Source organism: Mirounga angustirostris, unplaced genomic scaffold (assembly GCF_029215605.1).
Source record: "Mirounga angustirostris isolate CCGP_5_RB_7025 unplaced genomic scaffold, mMirAng1.0.hap1 SCAF_5, whole genome shotgun sequence".
In the NCBI taxonomy this organism is placed as follows: Eukaryota; Metazoa; Chordata; class Mammalia; order Carnivora; family Phocidae; genus Mirounga; species Mirounga angustirostris.
Window position 1 is genome coordinate 3,315,275 of NW_026991713.1, and position 19,539 is coordinate 3,334,813.

Consider the following 19,539-nt stretch of genomic DNA (forward strand, 5'->3'; position numbering starts at 1 on the left):
TGCTTATGGACCAAACACCAGACAGGATGGGAGCAAGGAAGGATGTATCTAGAGGATCAGAGCTCAGGGAAATACCCAGTAGAACCTTGAAGGATATGCAGAAGCATGCTCAGTAAAAGGAACAGTCCATTTGTTTATCCACCCACCCACTCGCCTACCCACTGACCCACCCACCCACCCACCCATCCATCCATCCCCCACCCACCCACCCACTCGCCTACCCACTGACCCATCCACCCATCCATCCATCCATCCATCCCCCACCCACCCACCCACTCGCCTACCCACTGACCCATCCACCCATCCATCCCCCACCCACCCACCCACTCGCCTACCCACTGACCCATCCACCCATCCATCCATCCATCCATCCCCCACCCACCCACCCACTCGCCTACCCACTGACCCATCCACCCATCCATCCCCCACCCACCCACCCACTCGCCTACCCACTGACCCATCCACACATCCATCCATCCATCCCCCACCCACCCACCCACTCGCCTACCCACTGACCCACCCACCCACCCACCCATCCATCCATCCATCCCCCACCCACTCGCCTACCCACTGACCCACGCATCCACCCATCCATCCCCCACCCACCCACCACCCACCCACCCACTCGCCTACCCACTGACCCATCCACCCATCCATCCATCCATCCATCCCCCACCCACCCACCCACTCGCCTACCCACTGACCCATCCACCCATCCATCCATCCCCCACCCACCCACCCACTCGCCTACCCACTGACCCATCCACCCATCCATCCCCCACCCACCCACCCACTCGCCTACCCACTGACCCATCCACACATCCATCCATCCATCCCCCACCCACCCACCCACTCGCCTACCCACTGACCCATCCACCCATCCATCCCCCACCCACCCACCCACTCGCCTACCCACTGACCCATCCACACATCCATCCATCCATCCCCCACCCACCCACCCACTCGCCTACCCACTGACCCACCCACCCACCCACCCATCCATCCATCCATCCCCCACCCACTCGCCTACCCACTGACCCACGCATCCACCCATCCATCCCCCACCCATCCCCCACCCACCCACCCACTCGCCTACCCACTGCCCCACCCACCCACCCACAGATAACGCCCACTGAGCACCCCGCTGCCTGACCGCAGGCCTAAGCGTGGGAATGCATACGTAAGGCAGCAGCGACCTTCATCTTCACACAAGAATCTAGCTCCGGAGAGGAAATGAAATGCGGATAAGGAAGAGTCCCCTCTCAGGCCTGGGAAGCTGGGGCAACCCCACAGCACAGGACAACCCATCTCGACCAGTTGGGCCTCATGCACACCGACGAGGGTCTCGGCAGGAGGGGACGGCCAGCAGGCGGCAGAGAATGGCCCTGTACACACGGAGCTCAGGTGTGCCACCTGTAAGTGGGGATCACATCCTCACAGCGCAGGGAGCCGGTGAGGTGTTCAGGGGGTGGATGCAGAGCAGCAAAGAGACAGGTCCCAGAGCTTAGCGCGGCTCCTGACTTAACACTCCCCATGGAGCTCAGTTCTGTCATCTTCCAAAGGGCCCATCAAAAGACACTGACAGACCCCGGACACGGAGGTATCTAACACACAGGCAGGCGTGTGCCAGCTTCCTCCCCGACTTCACCCCTCACCCCAAGACGCCTGCAGCCCTGGGAGCAGGCCCGGCGCTGGCAGGATGCGGGGGTCTCTCCCCTGAAGTGTGAGCTGGGCAGGCGGGGTGCTCGGCAGGCGCTGGGACGACACAGCCTGGGGTGGTGAGCTGGCCTCTCCAGGCTCAACATCCACAATGAATAATTAAAGGGCACATTCTCACCCGGCAAAGGAAGGGATCTAGAAATTTGGAATTCTGGCCCACCCAGTGGGTCGTTCAAGTCATTTTCTTCGGGGCCAATTCCATTTCTTCCGAAATAAAGCTCATCTGATCTGCACATCCAGTCTCACCTCTGTTATCTGTCTTCACCTTCTGCTTAACATCAGCGAACTACAGCAGGAGCAGAGCCAAACAAATGAGCAGCCAGACCCCCAGATGGACATCTGCAGGCCGAGATCACCCTGCCGCCCGCAGGCCTTGAATGGCCGCCTCACCTCATCTGGACACCTGCCCCCCAGCAGCAGGCCGCGGGCAGCTCCCCGGGCCCTCCTGTTTGTAGGTGACTTTGTGGGTGAGAAAGCTCTTCCTCACCCTGAATCACCCATACTGGCTGCTCAGAAACCTCCCTTCACTCCAGGGCCCTCCCGCTAAGTCTAGGCATTCAGAGCTCCTGCAGGCCACCGGAGTGGATTGCTCGCCTCCCTGGCCAGCCTCTCTGGGAAACCCTCTCACGCGGGTAGCAGAGAGCTACGCTGACCGGCCGCGTATCAGGGCCGGAAGGGGAGCTTGCAGCAGCATGGGGGCTCACGAGCAAGGGGCACCCTCTCCCCGAGAATGTTCTGCAAGAGCTCCTACCTCTGCCGTCCGCCGGGAACCCACATGCGCCTGGCGCCAGGTGGGTGTCGGTGGCCCAGTGAGGACGGTCCCTACCCCGAGGGCTCAAGACCCCGGAGTGTGGCCCCCTGGGAGAGCACCCTCTGGCATGTCCAGGGAGGATTCCACGGGCCTTCACCTCAACACGGGAAGAAGAAACCGCCCGGCAACACAGAACCTGCACTCAGGTAAGGGTGCCTCAGGCTCAGCCTGGCCACCGGGATGCCCCCAGACCCAAGGCCCCATAAGCCTTTCCTCCAAGATCCAAATTCCACACCAAGTCACTTCCGGGGAGAGCCTGTGTATGCTGCTCAGTGTTGGAGAACCTCCTTTCCCAGGGCCCGCACCCAGCAGGAGACAGGGAAATGCACAGAAATGGAACAGTGCGCGAGAGCTCAGAAAGCAGCAGCTGCTAAATGAAAATGTACGATGCTTTTAACTCGTTTATGAGCCTCTCTAACAGATTCGGGCTCCTGCCTCCCGTCACGAGCCAGAACGCGCTTCCATCTCACGTTGCCCGTCCCACGTCATTCCTCACGGGGACATTTGTACTGTTCAATATTTCATGGTGAAGCGAGCCACTGCACACTTGGGCTATTTCCTCCTCCCCACGAACAACAATCATCTGCTTTCAGAGAGAAAGAACTACAGGTAATTAAATGGAACTTTAACACCGAGCACTCGGGTGTTTTGCAGATGGGGGCGCTGAGGGCTCGAAGGGGTGAACGTCCCCAGCCGGCCGCTCCCCGGTGGACAGCAAAGCTGCCCCCTGCCCACGTCAGCACCTCCCCTGCAGACACGGAGCAGGCAGGGCAGCCACGCTGGCACATGGAGGCCAGGTCAACAGCAACCACAACAACTCTGGGTGTCAAGAACACTGTAGATCCTTTCCTACACGCTATGCTCCCCTGGCTACCAAGACGGATGCAGCAGTGGAGAAAGACAGGCTCTCCTGTGCCGCTCAGGATCTAAGAACAGGCCCAGCCCGGGTACCCACGGCGCAGTCCCGGGAGAACCACCTGTTACCATGTAAGTGGCTGGCGGCAATGGATTCACCGTCACAGGACGCCAGAGGGTTAAACTGTGCATGCAGGATCTACATGGCACACAGGACATGGAACACGTCGAAGGACCATCTGGAGGGACCTACAGGAGGCAATGTAAGTGTGGAGAAAGTGAGACCAGGACAAGATTTATCTAAGGGGGAAGGTAAGAACAAACATACATATTTGCTTCTACGAAAGAGTCAGGGAAGGATAAACTGCAAAATCAAAAGACGCCTGGTTGTCCAGAGAGAAGGAACGAAGATGTACAGTAAGACAAACTCCATTTCTCTGAATATACCCTGACTTTGCAACCACGTAAATAGTTTTAGGGGCACCTGGGTGGCTCAGTCGGTTGAACATTTGACTTCAGCTCAGGTCATGATCCCAGGATTCCTGGGATCAAGCCCCATGTCGGGCACGCTGCTCAACGGGGGGCCTGCTTCTCCCTCTCCCTCTGCCCCACCGCCTTGCTCATGCGTGCACTCTCTCTCTCTCAAATAAAAATTTGAAAAAAAAATTAAAAAAAGGAAAGAACTCTTTACAATACGTGTCAATAGGACGAAATGACATCGTGCACCTCCTGACGGATGCACTGAGGATATAGAATCACTCCTGTGATGCTCCTTACCTGATCTCCCCATGGGGACATCAGACACATCCAAACCGAGGGACCTGCACTCTTGGAGAATGTCAACATCCCTGCTCGGTGACAGGAGCCTGAGGACACAGGACACCTGCGTGTAACGTGTGACCGGGGACCTTCTGCTAGAAATTCCAGGACATGACTGCATGTGTTGCAGTCTCAGGTTAGATAACTGTCTGGCATCCCCATTCATTCCAGAGAGTGATACCTGGACTGTTAGGTGAGAGAATATGCTCGCTTCTCAGGAAATACACAGAAGCAGTTGGAGCCCAAGGGACACTGTGTCCGCAGAGACCACAAACAGGGTCAGAAAATAAAACACATAGGTGGACAGAAGGAAGGATACAAGACCGACAGGCAGACAAACATGGTAAGATGCTATCTTTGGGAACACTCTAGCTGAAAACTAGCTTTGCATTCTTCTTGGCACCTTCCTGTGAATCTGAAATTGGGTCAAAAGAAAAAGTGAACCGGAAACAGAAGTGATCTCTCAAGATCTCAAGCGACAAGAAACACACGCAGCAAGTCTGTATTGAGTTGGTGACGTAGCCGTGAAGGGGAAAACGCACAGTCACGTCACCGTACGCCCCTCGTGGGATCGGTTCCCCCGAGCGTAGAGGAACCAGCAAACACAGCGGGGCCGTGCGGGGGCCACATCCCAAGGCCGCTGCGTGTGTGACCTGGGGATAAAACAAACAAGGCCTTGCCCATGTCGCTCGCGAGAACCAGGATGGGCAGCAGGGAGACTCAGAGAACAGTCTGATGAGGTCAGGTGAAGCCCTCGGGGTTTGAGAGCAGGGGGCTCGAAGAGAAAACGCACGCCGTTGCTCACAGCAGCCACACGAGGGCCCGCTGCCGGATGGACAGACAGACACAGTGTGGCCCGTCTGCACAGTGGAAGGAAGGAGATGCTCACATCTGCCATGAGCTGATGAACCCGGAGGACATTGCTCTGTGAGGCCAACCCAACACAAAAACACAAATACCATAAGGTTCCACTTACACGAGGCCCCTGGAGGAGTAAGATTCACGGAGACGGATGGTGGCACCAGGGGAGGGGGACCTGTGGTTTCACAGGAACAGGGCTTCAGCTTCATGAGCAGCCACATGGTGGTGACGGCGTCACAACACCGTGAACGGGTCAACACCACTGAAGGGCACACACCAAATGGTTAAGATGGCAAGTTTTAGATCACCCCACTTCATCATTATTAAAAAAACAAACAAACAAAAAAAACCCCATGGTCTTGGATGTGAATTCAAACTATCTGAATGAACTCGGGATGCCCCACCTCTGCCCACTGGAAAGGTCTAGAAACACTGACAGCAGTGAGTACCCCCAGAATCCTTATTTACCTTCTAAAAACCACTTTCGACCAACAGGAGCCAGGGGAAATGGCTAATTCCAGGACAGGGGCAGGAAATGTTTAAGTGGAGCCTGGGTGGAGGGGGACCTGGGTGGCTCAGTTGGTTGAGCACTGGACTCCTGATTTCGGCTCAGGTCATGATCTCAGGGTCCTGCGATGCAGCCCTGCATCAGGCTCCGCACTCAACGGGGAGTCTGCTTGGGATTCTCTCCCTTTGCCCCTCCCCCACCTCCACATGCACGCTCTCTCTCTCCCCAATAAATAAATCTTAAAAAAAAAAAAAAAATGGGGCGCCTGGGTGGCTCAGTCGGTTAAGCGGCTGCCTTCGGCTCAGGTCATGATCCTGGAGTCCCGGGATCGAGTCCCGCATCGGGCTCCCTGCTCGGCAGGGAGTCTGCTTCTCCCTCTGACCCTCCCCTCTCTCATGCTCTCTATCTCATTCTCTCTCTCAAATAAATAAAATAAAATCTTAAAAAAAAAAAAAAAAGAAGAGCCCAGAGTGTCTTGTCACACCAGAAAGCAAGGGATTGCTCACAGAGGACCTGCTCATGTCGAAGGGACTCAGAAGCAAACTGGAGGAGGCCCCCGCCGCCCAGAAGTGGGTCTACCTGAGCACCAAGGGGGCAGTGGCCACAGTGACTAAGACACATCAGCTATGTTCAAGGCCACGATCTCATGATGACACCAAAAAGCTCAGCACCCTCACTGGTCACCTTTGGAGGATGCTGAGTAGGGAATCGGCTCCTGATTTTGGAAACTGGACAATAAAGGGAAAAATTCAAGCCTGTATCCTGCCTCTGCTCTAGGAGTCATCCCTCGAGCAACCAAGTAGTTAGGTTTTCAGAAACAGGTCAGTGAGCAAATGGAGGGGTGGGAAATTATCATTCTGTAACCTCCAGCGGGATGACGGATCGAAGCCACGTGACCACGGACGGACACCACCGCAGGGAAACCACCACCGAGGGAGTCCTCCCAGAGAGCGCTCTGTGGGGAGCCCACGGGGTCGCCCCGAACAAGGTCCGGGGTGGAGTTGCCCCCAGACAGGCCTGGTTTCCTCCACAGAGAGCAAGGGACGCAGAGAACCAGCACCAGCCACTCAACATGGGGCCTGGGGGCCTACTCCAGGAGTTGCAAAAAAAAGGAGACAATCGGGGAAATCTGAGCTCGGGCTGGAGGTCTGAAGATTAGAAAGGACAACTTGATGTTTTCAGCTGTGATATCAGACGCGTGGCGTTCATTTTTAAAACACCACGAGCTGCCAACTGAAAAGTACAGATGAAGGACAGGAGGCCGGCAGGACTGGCTTCCCAAGCCGGGGTGGTGGGGGCCACCTGCCCGCCGCCGGCTGCCTCTTGCCGAAGCCGAACGTGAGCATGTGAGATACTCTGCTTCTATATCTGCTTGAAATGTTCCACAGTTTAAAAGAATGCCCGTCACTGCCTCTTGATTGCACCTTATGCTTCTACGACATGAGCTGCCCAAAAGTAAACGAGATGCTCCTTTGGCAAAACACCGAGGACAGACCATGAGGACGGACCGAGGACACCAGCCGCGCAGCACCTTGGGGGGGTGGATGCAGAAAGGGTCGGCCCAGAGAGGTGTCCCTGTGAGTCCCAGCCATCCTGCCTGCCCAGCTGCCTGGTCGGTAGGTGCATCCCACCTGCCCCGCCTCTGCCAGGTAACCCCTGCTCCCGGGGGCCTGTTGCTCCCCTCCCCGGCTGGGGCTCCCAAGTCAGACATGGACGGCACTTGGCTCTGCTGCTTCATCAAGCCCCCGTGAAACCACCTGTATTTGGCCACTTGATCCACAAAGGCACCGCACGAGGCTCCACCAGCCGATGCCTGGGGCAGGGTCTGTCCAGCTCTGTCCGGACTGGCCAGGGAACCAGTGGGGCAGCCTGCCCCTCCGTTCATGCAGAGCCTCCCTGCGGGACCTCAGCACAGGCCAAGGTCACAGGCACCAGGTCACCAGGACCTAATCAGGCGGGCCCATCACCGCCCGTAGCCCCGGGCTGACCCAGCCTGGCCCTGCCTGTCTGAGCCGCCCGGCGACGACCTTGGACTCTGAGGGGAGACCGAGTCGTTCCGCAGCACTGTCCTCAGAACCATGGGTGCTCCAGCCCGGCTGGAAGAGGGAAGACACCACACCTGCACACACACCGTCGATGATCTTGTACACACGTACGTGCACACACACTTGTGCCGAGGGAGCGTGGACAGGCTAGAGGAATTGAAGGAAGGTAGGGCTGCAGCCCCCGGGTGGCAGGACACTGTGCAGAAATGCTGGGACAGCCAGGTCCCCTGCTTCCAGGAGAAAAAGGCAGGGCCAGGCCCCAAGGCTCCCCACCACGGTGCAGACACCCGCTGTCACGTGCAGGCGAGGGGCCAACGTAGCTGCAGAGCTGGGGGGCCCACGGCTGGAGCCCCGAAAACCCCCAGTGTGTGGACGAGGGGGGCGGCGCCCATAGGGACATGGAGGGAGTGGTGTCTGTGGGCCAGCAGACGCAAGGGAAGGAAAGCAGAGGGGGGACCTGCCTGCGGGCCCTTCCTCCTGGCCCGGCAGCTCCGGGCCGGCTCTGGGCGCGCGGGGCCAGGAGGCTGCTTCTCTCTTCCTGGGTCATCCCAGCAGCTCTGCTCTGGCCCTGGTGTCAGTTGTGGAAGCTCCGTATGGCGCAGCAGGGCATGCGCGCGGGCGCCACGGCAATCTGCCTGCTCTAAATCCCCTCCCAGCCGGGGGGCTGTCCCTGCGCGGGGGCCCTCACCCGAGCCCTGTGGCTCCGGTCTGGAGAGCAGGACAGAGGGTGGTGAGAGAGCCAAGGCAGGAGTCAGATGAGATCATCTCCACGAGGAGCTGGCAGACGCCCCCACAGCAGTCTCTCCCATTTGCACCCAAGAGGCCAAAACCACAGCGGCAGGGAATGGCCCACATACCAACACGGACGGCCACCCAACGACGAACCCCTTGGGCTCATCCTCCCTCCTTGATGCGAAACTAAACAGAACACGGTATGAAAGCCAACTGCCGGAAATGCAACACCCCAGATCCGTCAGAAGCAGCAAAATCCCTGCCTCCCTGGGACATCCTCCCTTACCCCAGAGTAAAGACCTGTGGCATGTGGACAAGAGCGCTGGTCTTGGTGGAGCAGCACAGGGAGCTTCCGCTGGGGACGTCACACGGGGGGCCACACGTGTCCCCAGCACGAGCGAGCCCGGTGACAGCAGGCACGGGGCTTCACCAGCCCCAACACCCTGCTGCACGTCTGCAGGACTGCATTCCCTCCATCACCCCACCCAGGGGTACTCACGTAAGAAGTGTTTTTCCAATAAGGCGATTTCCAGGTGACCTTTGATCTCATTTAATCGATCAAACTCTGTCCGGTTAAAGTCCTGGACTCCTGCAGCCATGATGAGGGTCCCCGGACCAGCCTACAAGAGAAACACCAAGAGCTCAGAGGAGCCACCTCCAAGCACCCCATTTCTCAGAGGCGAGCCCTGAGGACCCCTCCTCGGCAAGGGCTGGGCCAACAGAGCCCCTGCTGGGCAAGGAAGGTGTTGTTCTGCCGAAGCCCGCATCAGTTCACCTCGGCCTCACCTGCCGCTGGAAGGGACATCTCGGACAACGTGGACATCCCTGGAGCCCAGCGAGGTCAGCTTTTAGAAATGATTAAAAAACATTAAAGCCAGAAGCGTGACGCTAAGCCTCTTGATAGTCACGCCAGTCTCAGGCTGCGGAGGGAAGGCAACCATCCAAACCTGCGCTGGCCTCCCAGGAGGAGGGTGAGCCCAGCCGCAGGCCCTGTCCCCCTCGCAGCCCGGAGCTGGACTGACAGGATGCAAGGCGGCTGGGGAGGGCATGTCCGCAGGCCAGGCTGCGTAAATCTGAAGGCACAGTGGCTCCCTGACATGAGCAAACTCCAAACGGGGCCTGTCCTGTTGCACAGAGGACGAAGTAAAACCACCGCCTAACGTCCGAGGGGTGCAGGGCAGGCTCCGGTCACCGCTGCCCGCTGCCGCCCGCCCAGGGCCTTGGCACAGGCGGCCGCTTGCATCGGCCGTCGGGAGGGGAAGGGGTGCGGCACAGGTCAGCACCACCACGCCTGCCCAGGCACACACACTGGACACTCCCACGCCACCCACAGCTGCACGCTCGTGCTGAGCTAGCGAGAAGCAGCACCCGTGTGCCTCCCCAAGCGACGAGGGGGATCCGACTCCCAGTCTGGGTTTCCATGACCCCCCTGCAGGCCAGGTGAGGGGAGAAGGGGACACACAGCCCGGAGAGGGTGCAGGACAGACCCCTGCATATACACGTGTCGCCTGCTCTGAGGCCACATCTCAGGAAGGAGGAGCGGACGTCCAGGAGCCAGCAGGTTCTGGGAAGACCCCCTGGCCTGTGGCTGCCCGGACTCTTGCCCTGTTGGACTCTGAGCTCCTCTGGCCGCTGGGGCGAGTTCCCATGTTTCCCTGCAGCCCTGGGGGCCAGGCAGCAGTGGGCACAGGGCCTGGGGGAGTGGGGTGGAAGGCAGGCAAATTCTACCTGCCCTGCCACGGGGCAGATGGCACATGCTAGACCCATCCCCCCTGCGCACGAACTCATCCCTCCCCTGCCCGTCCCCCACCTTGACAACCAAGGCGGTGGCCACACGGCAGAGGGCGGAGACTGGCCAGGAAAAGCGGCTCTGCACGGACGTGGAAGCAGAACACTCAACCTCCGTTACAACTGCCAACTCCTCCCCGAAAGCGGGCAGGACGGCCCCCATTCACGGGGCCACGTCCAAATGCATGAGTCCAAGCCCTCGGAGGCTGTAATGCACATCAGTCTCTAGGACGCTGGAACGAAGTCCATCTGAACTTGCCCCAGAGCATCAAGTATCCCCGCAGGGTCCCCCTGGATGGGGGTTCAGGGTTCTGGGTGCTCGGTGCTGAAGGCAGCTCTGAGCCAGAGCCCCGTGGACCGCAGGGAGGAGAAGGGGCTGCTCCAGGGAGCTGACCAGCTGGCAGGGAGCACCGATGGGGATGGCGGGCCCCAGGGGCGGCACTCGGGAATTCTGAGGTGTGAGCCCCTCGGGTCCCTTCAGCTGAGCAAACCCCCAAGGCCGCAGCATCACAACCATAAAGCCAGGGAAGTGGGCTGGGCCACTTCTCCTTCCAGCTCCCTTAGAATGGTGGCCTCCAACTCCCCACCTCCTGGGCTCCCCTGCAGCCCCTCAGGGCAGGACCTCCTGCTCCTAGAAGAGTCTGCCCCTTGGCCTCCCGTGCGCGGGGTCACTTGTCTGTCCCCAGCTCTAGGGCTCTGGTACCCTCCCCGTCACACCTCTCCTCACTGGCCTGTCACTGACCCACCCGGTCGGCCCTGGCCTCAGTCCCTGTCCTCATCTGCAGCGGCCCTCCCCCCTCAGCCACACCCTGAAGCTGGATATCACCCCAACTGCTGCACGCTCTCCCCACACATCCCACTGTCTTGGGCCTCCTCAAGCCTGTCTGCCAGCCCAGGACCCCTCCCCTGCCCACGCCCTTCCCCTCCACCCCTGCGCCCACTCATCTCTGCCCAGGACCCAGAGACCAGCCAGGCACGAACCGACAGGTACTACAGGATTCTCTTGCAGGTCGCTGGGCCAGTCGGTCCACAGAGACGGAAAGTAGATGTGGGCGCCAGGGGCTGGGGGACGGTGTGGGGGTCAGTGTTTAATGGAGAAGGGGCTTCCGCTTGCGGTGAGGACGATGTTCTAGAGACAGATGGGGTGACGGTCGCACGACACTGTGAATGCATTTAATGCCCTGTACACGTACCAGTGGCCAAAACGGTGAGTTTTAGCTATATTTTACCGCAACAAACAAGAAATAAAGTAAAAAGAACCCAAAGCCTAAGCACAAAGATGACCAGCCTCCCTCACAGGAACAGCCAGGAATCAGAGCCATGCTCTCCACCCGCTCGGCCGGCAGAGCAGAAAGCCGTGGGACGACACCCCGGGCCGTGGCAGGGTGGGCAGGCGACCTGGTAACAGCCACCAGGACAACAGACAGCACAGGCCCAGCACGCCCACCCCAGGGATGTGGGCCAGGGGAGAGGGTCCCTCAGTGGGGAGTGGTCAACGCATCGACGGCACATTCCAGCGCCACCATCACTCAGGCCTCCCTGCAGCCTCAGACCCGACCTCAGTGGGGCACGGGCCCGGCCCTGCAGACCCTCTGGACCTTCGGCCGCCATCCCCACGCCGGGGGCTGCGCTCCAGGGCAAGTCCAGGTCTCTACTGAGAAGGCACCCACAGCAAAGTGGCTGCCGCGGAGTCCTAGACGGATGGACAGACAGAGCATGGGGCCAGACGAGTCCACTGCAGGATCTCTGTCACACCCCGCAGTGAGCTCAGACCCCCACGTGGGGAGTCACGCTCCTGAGAGGCCATGGCACACTCGGCCCAAGGACCACCACGGAGAACCGCGGCTCATGGTGCCCCCGGCTGCCGCCGGCCCGCGGCGCTCTGCAACACACCACGGACCCCGAGGCTGGAGGACCAGCCCACCTACACGGGGACAGCGGCCAACACCTGAGCAGGCAGCCTGGCTCCCAGGAGGCAGTGCCAGTAAATTATTCATTCCTGCCAGGAGCAAACTCGTAGTCCCTGTTCTAAGGCATTAATAATATAAGAAACCAGAGCAGGCGAGCGCTCACAGGCCACACCGGGGGAGAAAAGCTGGCTCGAGTGCTCAGAGAGGAAACCAACGGACCACCGACTTAGGTCATCCACACCAGGTAAGATGGCTCTGGGCTTCTTCACTGGCAAAGGGGAACCCTCGGGCAGCTGTGCCCACAATGGTGAGCCTTGCAATCACATCTGGCCAGAGAGCCTGTTCCGCCCCGGCCCCACTCCCGGCTGAAGAGGCACAAGCTTCTGGAAGACAGGGCCCACTCAAGCCCGGTTCCCGCCACAGCCACGCTGCCTAGCTGAGGTGCTCAATGGATATTTGGTGCCCCGTTAAAGAGAGCCCTGCAGACCAGCCCACAGGGGCCAGCTCTGTCTCCACATGGCACGATGAGGGCCCAGCCCGGCCTCAGCCAGCTGCCGAGGGCTCTCTGCATGACTCCCCCATGAGAAGTTTGCCAACCACCCAGGAAGCCAATGAGGAAGGAAAAGAAATCCAGTGGCTGGACGGACCCGTGGTAAAGGCAAGGCTCTGTGATCCTCGATCAGGGGGACGAGCACCTGCCAGTGAGGTCCGGTGGGGAGCAAGACAAGGACAGAGGGGAAGCCGGACCAGGCAGGACAGGGCTCAGCTTGACCATCTGAGGATGGCGGATGGCCCCTCGCCCACCCGGGACTGAGGCCAAACAGAGGAGGAGGACATTCCCGCTGCTGAGGCCCGCATGGCATACTCACAGGGTCCCTCAGCTCCTCACTGTCCCGGGTCGAGGTCCGAGGTATTTTCAGGGGCACTTCATCTCCACATTCGGTGTCTGAGGCATTTGGAGACTCTGCTAGATCGAGGAAGTCATCTCTCTTGTGACCTCTGAACCTGATTTTGTCCAGCCTCCTTAGCATGTTCAGCACTGAGCCCCTCTGCTTTACCTTAACATGACGGTCGGAGTCCCTGCAAGAGAAGAAAAGAAGAGGCTCGGTCACTCGGTCACTCGCCCACTGGCCACCTGTCCCCATGACGCACCCACCCGCCCGAGCACATGGTTCTCCTACACACACTTTGGTCCTGTGGCCGAGCCCTGCCCTCAGGAAGTGGCTAGGCTGGCTTTTCAAGGAAAACTCGGGGCCCAATGGCTCCCACCTGGCACCCATCAGCCTGGGCCCCTCCATCACTCCCACTTGGCTGGCCAAGCTCCTGCCCCTGGCTCCACCAAAGTCACCTCCCCCCATGTGCCCCACAAGGCAGAAGGAAGCCAAGTCAGCAGGATCCTCCCGGCAATAAAGATGGCCAGCCTAGTGCACGGGGAGGCCAGAGAGCCTGGGGAAAGCTAGGGCGGAAAAGCTTCAAAGAAAAGGGGAGGGCGCCTGACCGCTCCTCAGAAGCGCCCTAAGAAGCCAGCCATCAAGGGCGCGGTCCAGGCTGTAGCTACGCACACCGCTCAGACAGCAGCAAACGCCCAGAAACCGCTGGAATGCTCGGCATTAGGGTGTCTCAGCAGATCCCTTCTGAGCCCAGCAGTGCCCTGGCTTCGTGTCCCCTGACTCGGCCTGGTCCCCCTCCCAGGGACACAACCCAGCCTGCTCTGTCTGCCCAAAGCACCTCCCTGCTCACCCGGCCAGCCCTCACTCAGCTTGCTAAGGTCCTGCTCAGAGAGGTCTTCCCACACACGGGCTGGTCAGGAGCCCAGCGCTCGCCCGCCTGCTGGCCCGGCACAGCCCCAGACCACAGGCGCAGAAAGAAGGCTGCCTGCCTGCCCCCTCCAGCCCGAAACCACTGCCACAAAGACCTGGCATGAGTCACAGGGAGGGGAGGACATGTGGGAGCTCAAACACGAATGCTCACCCAGAGATGGACATGTAGTGGGGTGCCCCATATCTCTGCACCAACCTGGCCAGGAGAGGCAAGCCGACCCCCCAGGCCCCCGGGGCAGAGTATGAGTGGCTCGTCTGCACATCCAGCCAACCTCACTCCGAAGCCTGCAGCAGAAGCCACAAACCGCAACCCGAGTCCCAGTCACACAGCCCCTGGGCCCAGGGCTGCAAGTTGGGGTCTCCCACAGGCCCCAGCCCCCCAACGTCTACAAGAGGCCCTGGGTCCCTGCAGGAGGGGGGGTACTCTGGACACAACAGGGCTCCAAGCCTTCTCTGCTGCTTACCACCTTTCTGGGCCTCGGCTTCCGCCTCTGAAGGAGCACCACCAATAAAGGCCAGTGTTCTGGAAGCTCCAGATGACGCACACCAGGAGCCGGACGCTGGCCCCAGTAAACACACGCGCATCTCCACGCAAGGCGGGCAGGGAGGGGGCTAAGCAGGATGGAATCCATCAACTCAGCCCTAACTGTCCCAGTTGGGATGTCTCAGGGAGAACCACAAAGTCAGGGGAAAGTACTTCCTGTTTGGGACTGTGCAGTCACAAAAACTCCCGAAAGACTCTTAAATCACGGCCCAGGGTGTCTGCCCACCCCGCGAGGGCCCTCCGCCCCCCTCAGCAAGTTTTCCTGCCCGAGCAGTGATCCCAACAGTGGGGCTCCTAGGACTCCAGCCAGACGGACCAGAACCCGCTCTGGTCTAGAGAACAGAAGGGTGTGGGGCACGTGGAGGGAGGGGCTAGCAGGGGCTCCTGGGTCAGGTGAATCCCAGAGCTCGCTTGGGGCACTACAAGGTGGCCCGGGGTAGGCCTGGTGGCAAAAACGACAGGACACCCAATGCCCAATGCCCCCAGGACCCAGGAAAGCCCAGAAGTGCATGATGCCGAGGGGGGCTGTGGGGGGCCGGGGGGGCCTTGGGTGGCCGTGTGGGGCTGTGGTGGGCCATGGGCAGTCTTGGGGGGCTGTGGGGGCCAGGATAGCCTCAGGGAGGCCAGGGTGGCCGTGGGCAGCCATGAGGGGCGGTGGGGGGCCAGGGCAGCAGGCTGCTTGCATGTGGGCGGGGGCGTGGGCCGGCCACCTGGAAAAACAGCTGCTGTGAGCTCCACATAGATGAAACGGATAAGAAAACTTAAAAAGAAAAGAAAAAAAAAAGAAACCTAAAGAAAAGAGAACTTTGTGCTGACCAAGTCCCCAGAGAGGGGGTAACAGTCTGTTTAAGAGAAATGACAAAAATAATCACAGCATGAAAGAGTAACAGTCAAGTGGACAGAAACAAACTTCCACTTGTTTTTTATAGATTTATTTATTTATTTATTTGAGAGGAGAGAGAGAGCATGCGCACAAACATGAGGCAGGGGTGGAAGGAGAGGGAGAAGCAGGCTCCCCGGTGAGCAGGGAGCCCGACGCGGGACTTGATCCCAGGACCCCCATGGCCTGAGCAGAAGGCAGACGCTCAACCAACCGAGCCACCCACGCGCCCCCAAACTCCCACTTGTTAAAAACAAATGCAGTGCCACCAGGGTGTAGCCAACGTGGTCCACGAAGGACTACTCTCTTTGCCCTGAGACCGCTCCAGTACGTGGGCAAAAGCTACAGGACCCCGGGGCACAGACGGGCCAATTCCCTGAGCACAGGAATTCATAGCCAGAGGAAATCTACCTACCACTCGAGCACAAACCTCCAGCTTCCCTAAAAAGGAAATACAAGGCAGTCCGCATTGCAGAAGGCAGCGGGAACTGTGAACGCAGACGCCCTCGGAGCCGGCGATTCTGCCTCTTGAGCGCGAACCCAACATGTGGGGAGTGTGTCGCCCCCACGGCGGGATGGGACCCAGCAGCACGGCGCATGGGCAGGCCACACCTACAAGGGCAGGCATGGCATGCTGAGCATCACGTGGACTCACATAGGACCCCGGCCCGAGTGACAGACGCTGAGCATCACGTGGACTCGCACAGGACCCCGGCCCGAGTGACAGACGCTGAGCATCACGTGGACTCGCACAGGACCCCGGCCCGAGTGACAGACGCTGAGCATCACCTGGACTCGCACAGGACCCCGGCCCGAGTGACAGACGCTGAGCATCACCTGGACTCGCACAGGACCCCGGCCCGAGTGACAGACGCTGAGCATCACCTGGACTCGCACAGGACCCCGGCCCGAGTGACAGACGCTGAGCATCACGTGGACTCGCACAGGACCCCGGCCCGAGTGACAGACGCTGAGCATCACGTGGACTCGCACAGGACCCCGGCCCGAGTGACAGACGCTGAGCATCACCTGGACTCGCACAGGACCCCGGCCCGAGTGACAGACGCTGAGCATCACCTGGACTCGCACAGGACCCCGGCCCGAGTGACAGACGCTGAGCATCACGTGGACTCGCACAGGACCCCGGCCCGAGTGACAGACGCTGAGCATCACCTGGACTCGCACAGGACCCCGGCCCGAGTGACAGACGCTGAGCATCACCTGGACTCGCACAGGACCCCGGCCCGAGTGACAGACGCTGAGCATCACCTGGACTCGCACAGGACCCCGGCCCGAGTGACAGACGCTGCCGCCCCGCGCACCGTGATGGCAAACAGGTGTCCAGAAGGACCAAAGGTAACACAGGCCCCCGCATGGGGTGGTTTGTAAAACTCTCTCCAGATGGCCTATAATGCGTTCCTACTGCTTTTTAAACTATGAAAATAAAAACCTGGGTACGGGAAGTACAGCAACGTAAAACCCATTTCCTCTCATTTCCAAAAAGACCTGAGGGATTCCTCGGCATCCGGCATCAGAGGAACGTGGGGTGGAGGGGATGGGCCAGGCGGGGGCCACGGCTCAGGAGCGGGGACACCTAGCTGACTTGTGCCTGGAGAAAAGGGCTCAGGGCTGGCCTCACACCTGCCAAGCTCTGCACCTCCTGCAAGGCTCTGGCTGGGTGGGTTCTCACCATCTGGGATTCTCTACAGGCCCTGGAGCTGGGGCTGCCTTCCTTCCCAGTTCAGCTCCAGCAAGCCAATGAGGTGGCAGCAGCAGGATAAGGGACAAAGCACCGAGTGTCCAGCCCTGCACCATCAGAACACAATGCACGCCTCGGCGAGCCAGGGGCGCATCCCTCCAGCCGCCAGCTCACCCCAACCCTGGGCTCCTCCTGCCGGCTACTCATGTCAGCCTGTGGTGGGGGGTCCAGACACAGCCCACCCAAACGAGGGGCTCCCAGAGGCCCGGCCCGTCCCTGTCCCTCCTGCTCCCCCAGGCTCCCTGGGCCCTTCAAAAGGATGAACCATCCATGCTGCTGTCAGCTCAGGACCAGACACCAGGACTCCCCACCCACCCTACCCGAGGACGGGTCCAGGCTGCGAGGGGAGCCTGCTGCATCCCTGCGCTCCACTGGAGCGTGGCACATCCTACCCCAGAACTACCGCATCTTGATTACATCTGCAAAGTCTCTGTTCCAAGTAAGGTCACGTTCACAAAATCTGGGTGGACGGGAATTTGGGGAGGTTCATCTCCCATCTGTCAGATGGAGATGGAGGGCAGTATGGACCACTGTCTCGGACACAGAGGAGACCGGATCTCGGACACCAAGTGTGACCCAGAGCAAAGCTTTCCACGCGGAGCCCATGTCCAGTGGATGCCCTCTCGACAAATCCTACCTTCACCTTGCATTCTGGTTGCTGCTGCCATGTGTCCCCCGGGCCCCACCAGCCCCCCACTCCCCAACCCTACCTCCTCAGATGCCCTCCACAAGCACCCAGAAGCCCAGCCCAGGCAGCTCAGGGCAGCTCCCATAAGCCCCCCACCCCAAGGGGAACCAGCTGCTCAGCGGGATCCGCCACCACCCGGCCCTGCCGCCGTCGGAAGGAACACCCTCCCCGTACCTCCACGTGGAAGCAGACGCTTGGGGGAAGGCCCCCTGGCCGTGGCTATTCCAGATCCCTGCTCAGAGCCAGGGCATTCTACAAGGACTCCCGGGGCCATGTGCGACGGGGGACCGCCAGGCTCTGGGTCCCCTGCACGCAGGGCTGAGTCCAGCAGAGCTGGCCCGGGGACACAAAGCACGCTGCTCTGGAAACCCGCTGAATAGCTTCTGGACACACAACGGCGGCAGTGTCTAGGGAAACTGGACTTGGAAACCACAAAGGACTTTATCTCCCTTCCCAGCCAAGATTTTTAAAAGAGTGGTTCCTGGTCTCCGGCGCTTGCAGCGTCCCAGCCAATCTGCCTCGACCTGCAGCACACACCACTCCCCGGCCTGGCTTCACCTCCCGATTATCTATGGCTCTCCTGCTGATCTGAGGACAAACAATGTCCACTTTCCCACAGGATGCCGTCCCGTCCTAACCTTCTTCCTGGGGAGTCACAGACGCTGAGAACTGCACGCCTCCCCCCTCCCCCCAGGCCAGTCCCAGAGACAGCCAGGTCCTTTCCATCCTCTGGGAAGACAGCCCCGGACCCCGCGGTCAGAATGGCCTAGGATGGCAGCTACAGACTCTGAGGCTCTGCAGGGCAAACAGGAGGGACGGGGCGGAGGCGCAGACTCAGTTGTCCTAATCAACGCCCCAAAGGCCTTGCCCCCAGAACCCCAGTGCACACGCAACTCCCATCCAGCCCTGTGGGGCCCTGTGCTGAGCACTCCCCCAGAGCGGTCTGACACTGGAGACCACTGACCCTGTCCCCAACCCCATGCCAGGCTCAAGACATGGCTCACAGTGGATGACCCCCAGGTTTTCCCAAACACAAGGCTTGTGTGGGATCCACTTCTCTCACCCCAGATTCACAGCTCAGTCCTGCCAGACTGGGCACAGGCAGCAGGACCCCAAATGCTCCCGGCATCCACACCCAGATGTCCTGCTCCCGACCTAGCACCTGCTGGCTTCCCTGGGAGCTCTGCCGGCCGGCTGGACATCTCACTGGTAGCTTGGTTTTGCCTAGCTTAGCGCGGAGCTGGAGTCTCAGCTCACCCTCCCGTCGGATGGCATGTGTATCCACCAGCTGCTCAAGCCACAGCCCTTGAAGGAGCCCTCAATCACGGGATCACTCCATGGCCACCCTCTCCAAACCAGGCCCCACACCGGTCTGCCTCTCCACCCTGACCCCACCCTCCTGCTCAGCTGGGCCTGGGGCAGAGGGGCCCACAGCACCTCATGGAGCCCCTTCTCCACGTGGCAGGAAACCACACCTCCCAGCGCTTCCCCTTCCAGTCCCTGGGGGTCCTCTGGCCACTGCGTTTGCTCCTACTGTGGGGCCCAGCACCTCTGGTTCTGGGGTGTCTCCCATCCCAGAGCCTTTTTCTCCAAGTACCCCACCTTGAAAGCCATTCCTGGAACTTCCAGCTAACTCCCTTGTTTGGGATCTGGGCCCCCAGCCCCACGCTGTAAGAGCACGGGCCCCAAGGGCAGAGGCAGCCGCGGCTCTTCAGGTGATGCCCCAGCAGGCCTGGCCCGTGCTGGGCTCACAAACCCTCATCAGGCAAACGAAGGAATGATGCACAAAGGCGGGGCCGT

At 60.2% G+C, this 19,539-nt stretch overlaps 1 protein-coding gene across 2 annotated transcripts in view; it reads right to left on the reverse strand.

Moving 5' to 3' along the window:
* The window catches only part of GRAMD4 (GRAM domain containing 4), a 78,765-nt gene that overhangs the window by 30,539 nt on the left and 28,687 nt on the right, over positions 1 to 19,539 (reverse strand). For both annotated transcript variants that reach the window (XM_064590480.1, XM_064590479.1), the window contains exons 2-3: positions 12,918 to 13,128; positions 8,850 to 8,970 (exon numbers count right to left, since the gene is read on the reverse strand). In XM_064590480.1, coding sequence (XP_064446550.1) covers positions 8,850 to 8,970; positions 12,918 to 13,128 — 332 coding nt within the window. The remainder of the gene's footprint in view (positions 1 to 8,849; positions 8,971 to 12,917; positions 13,129 to 19,539) is intronic.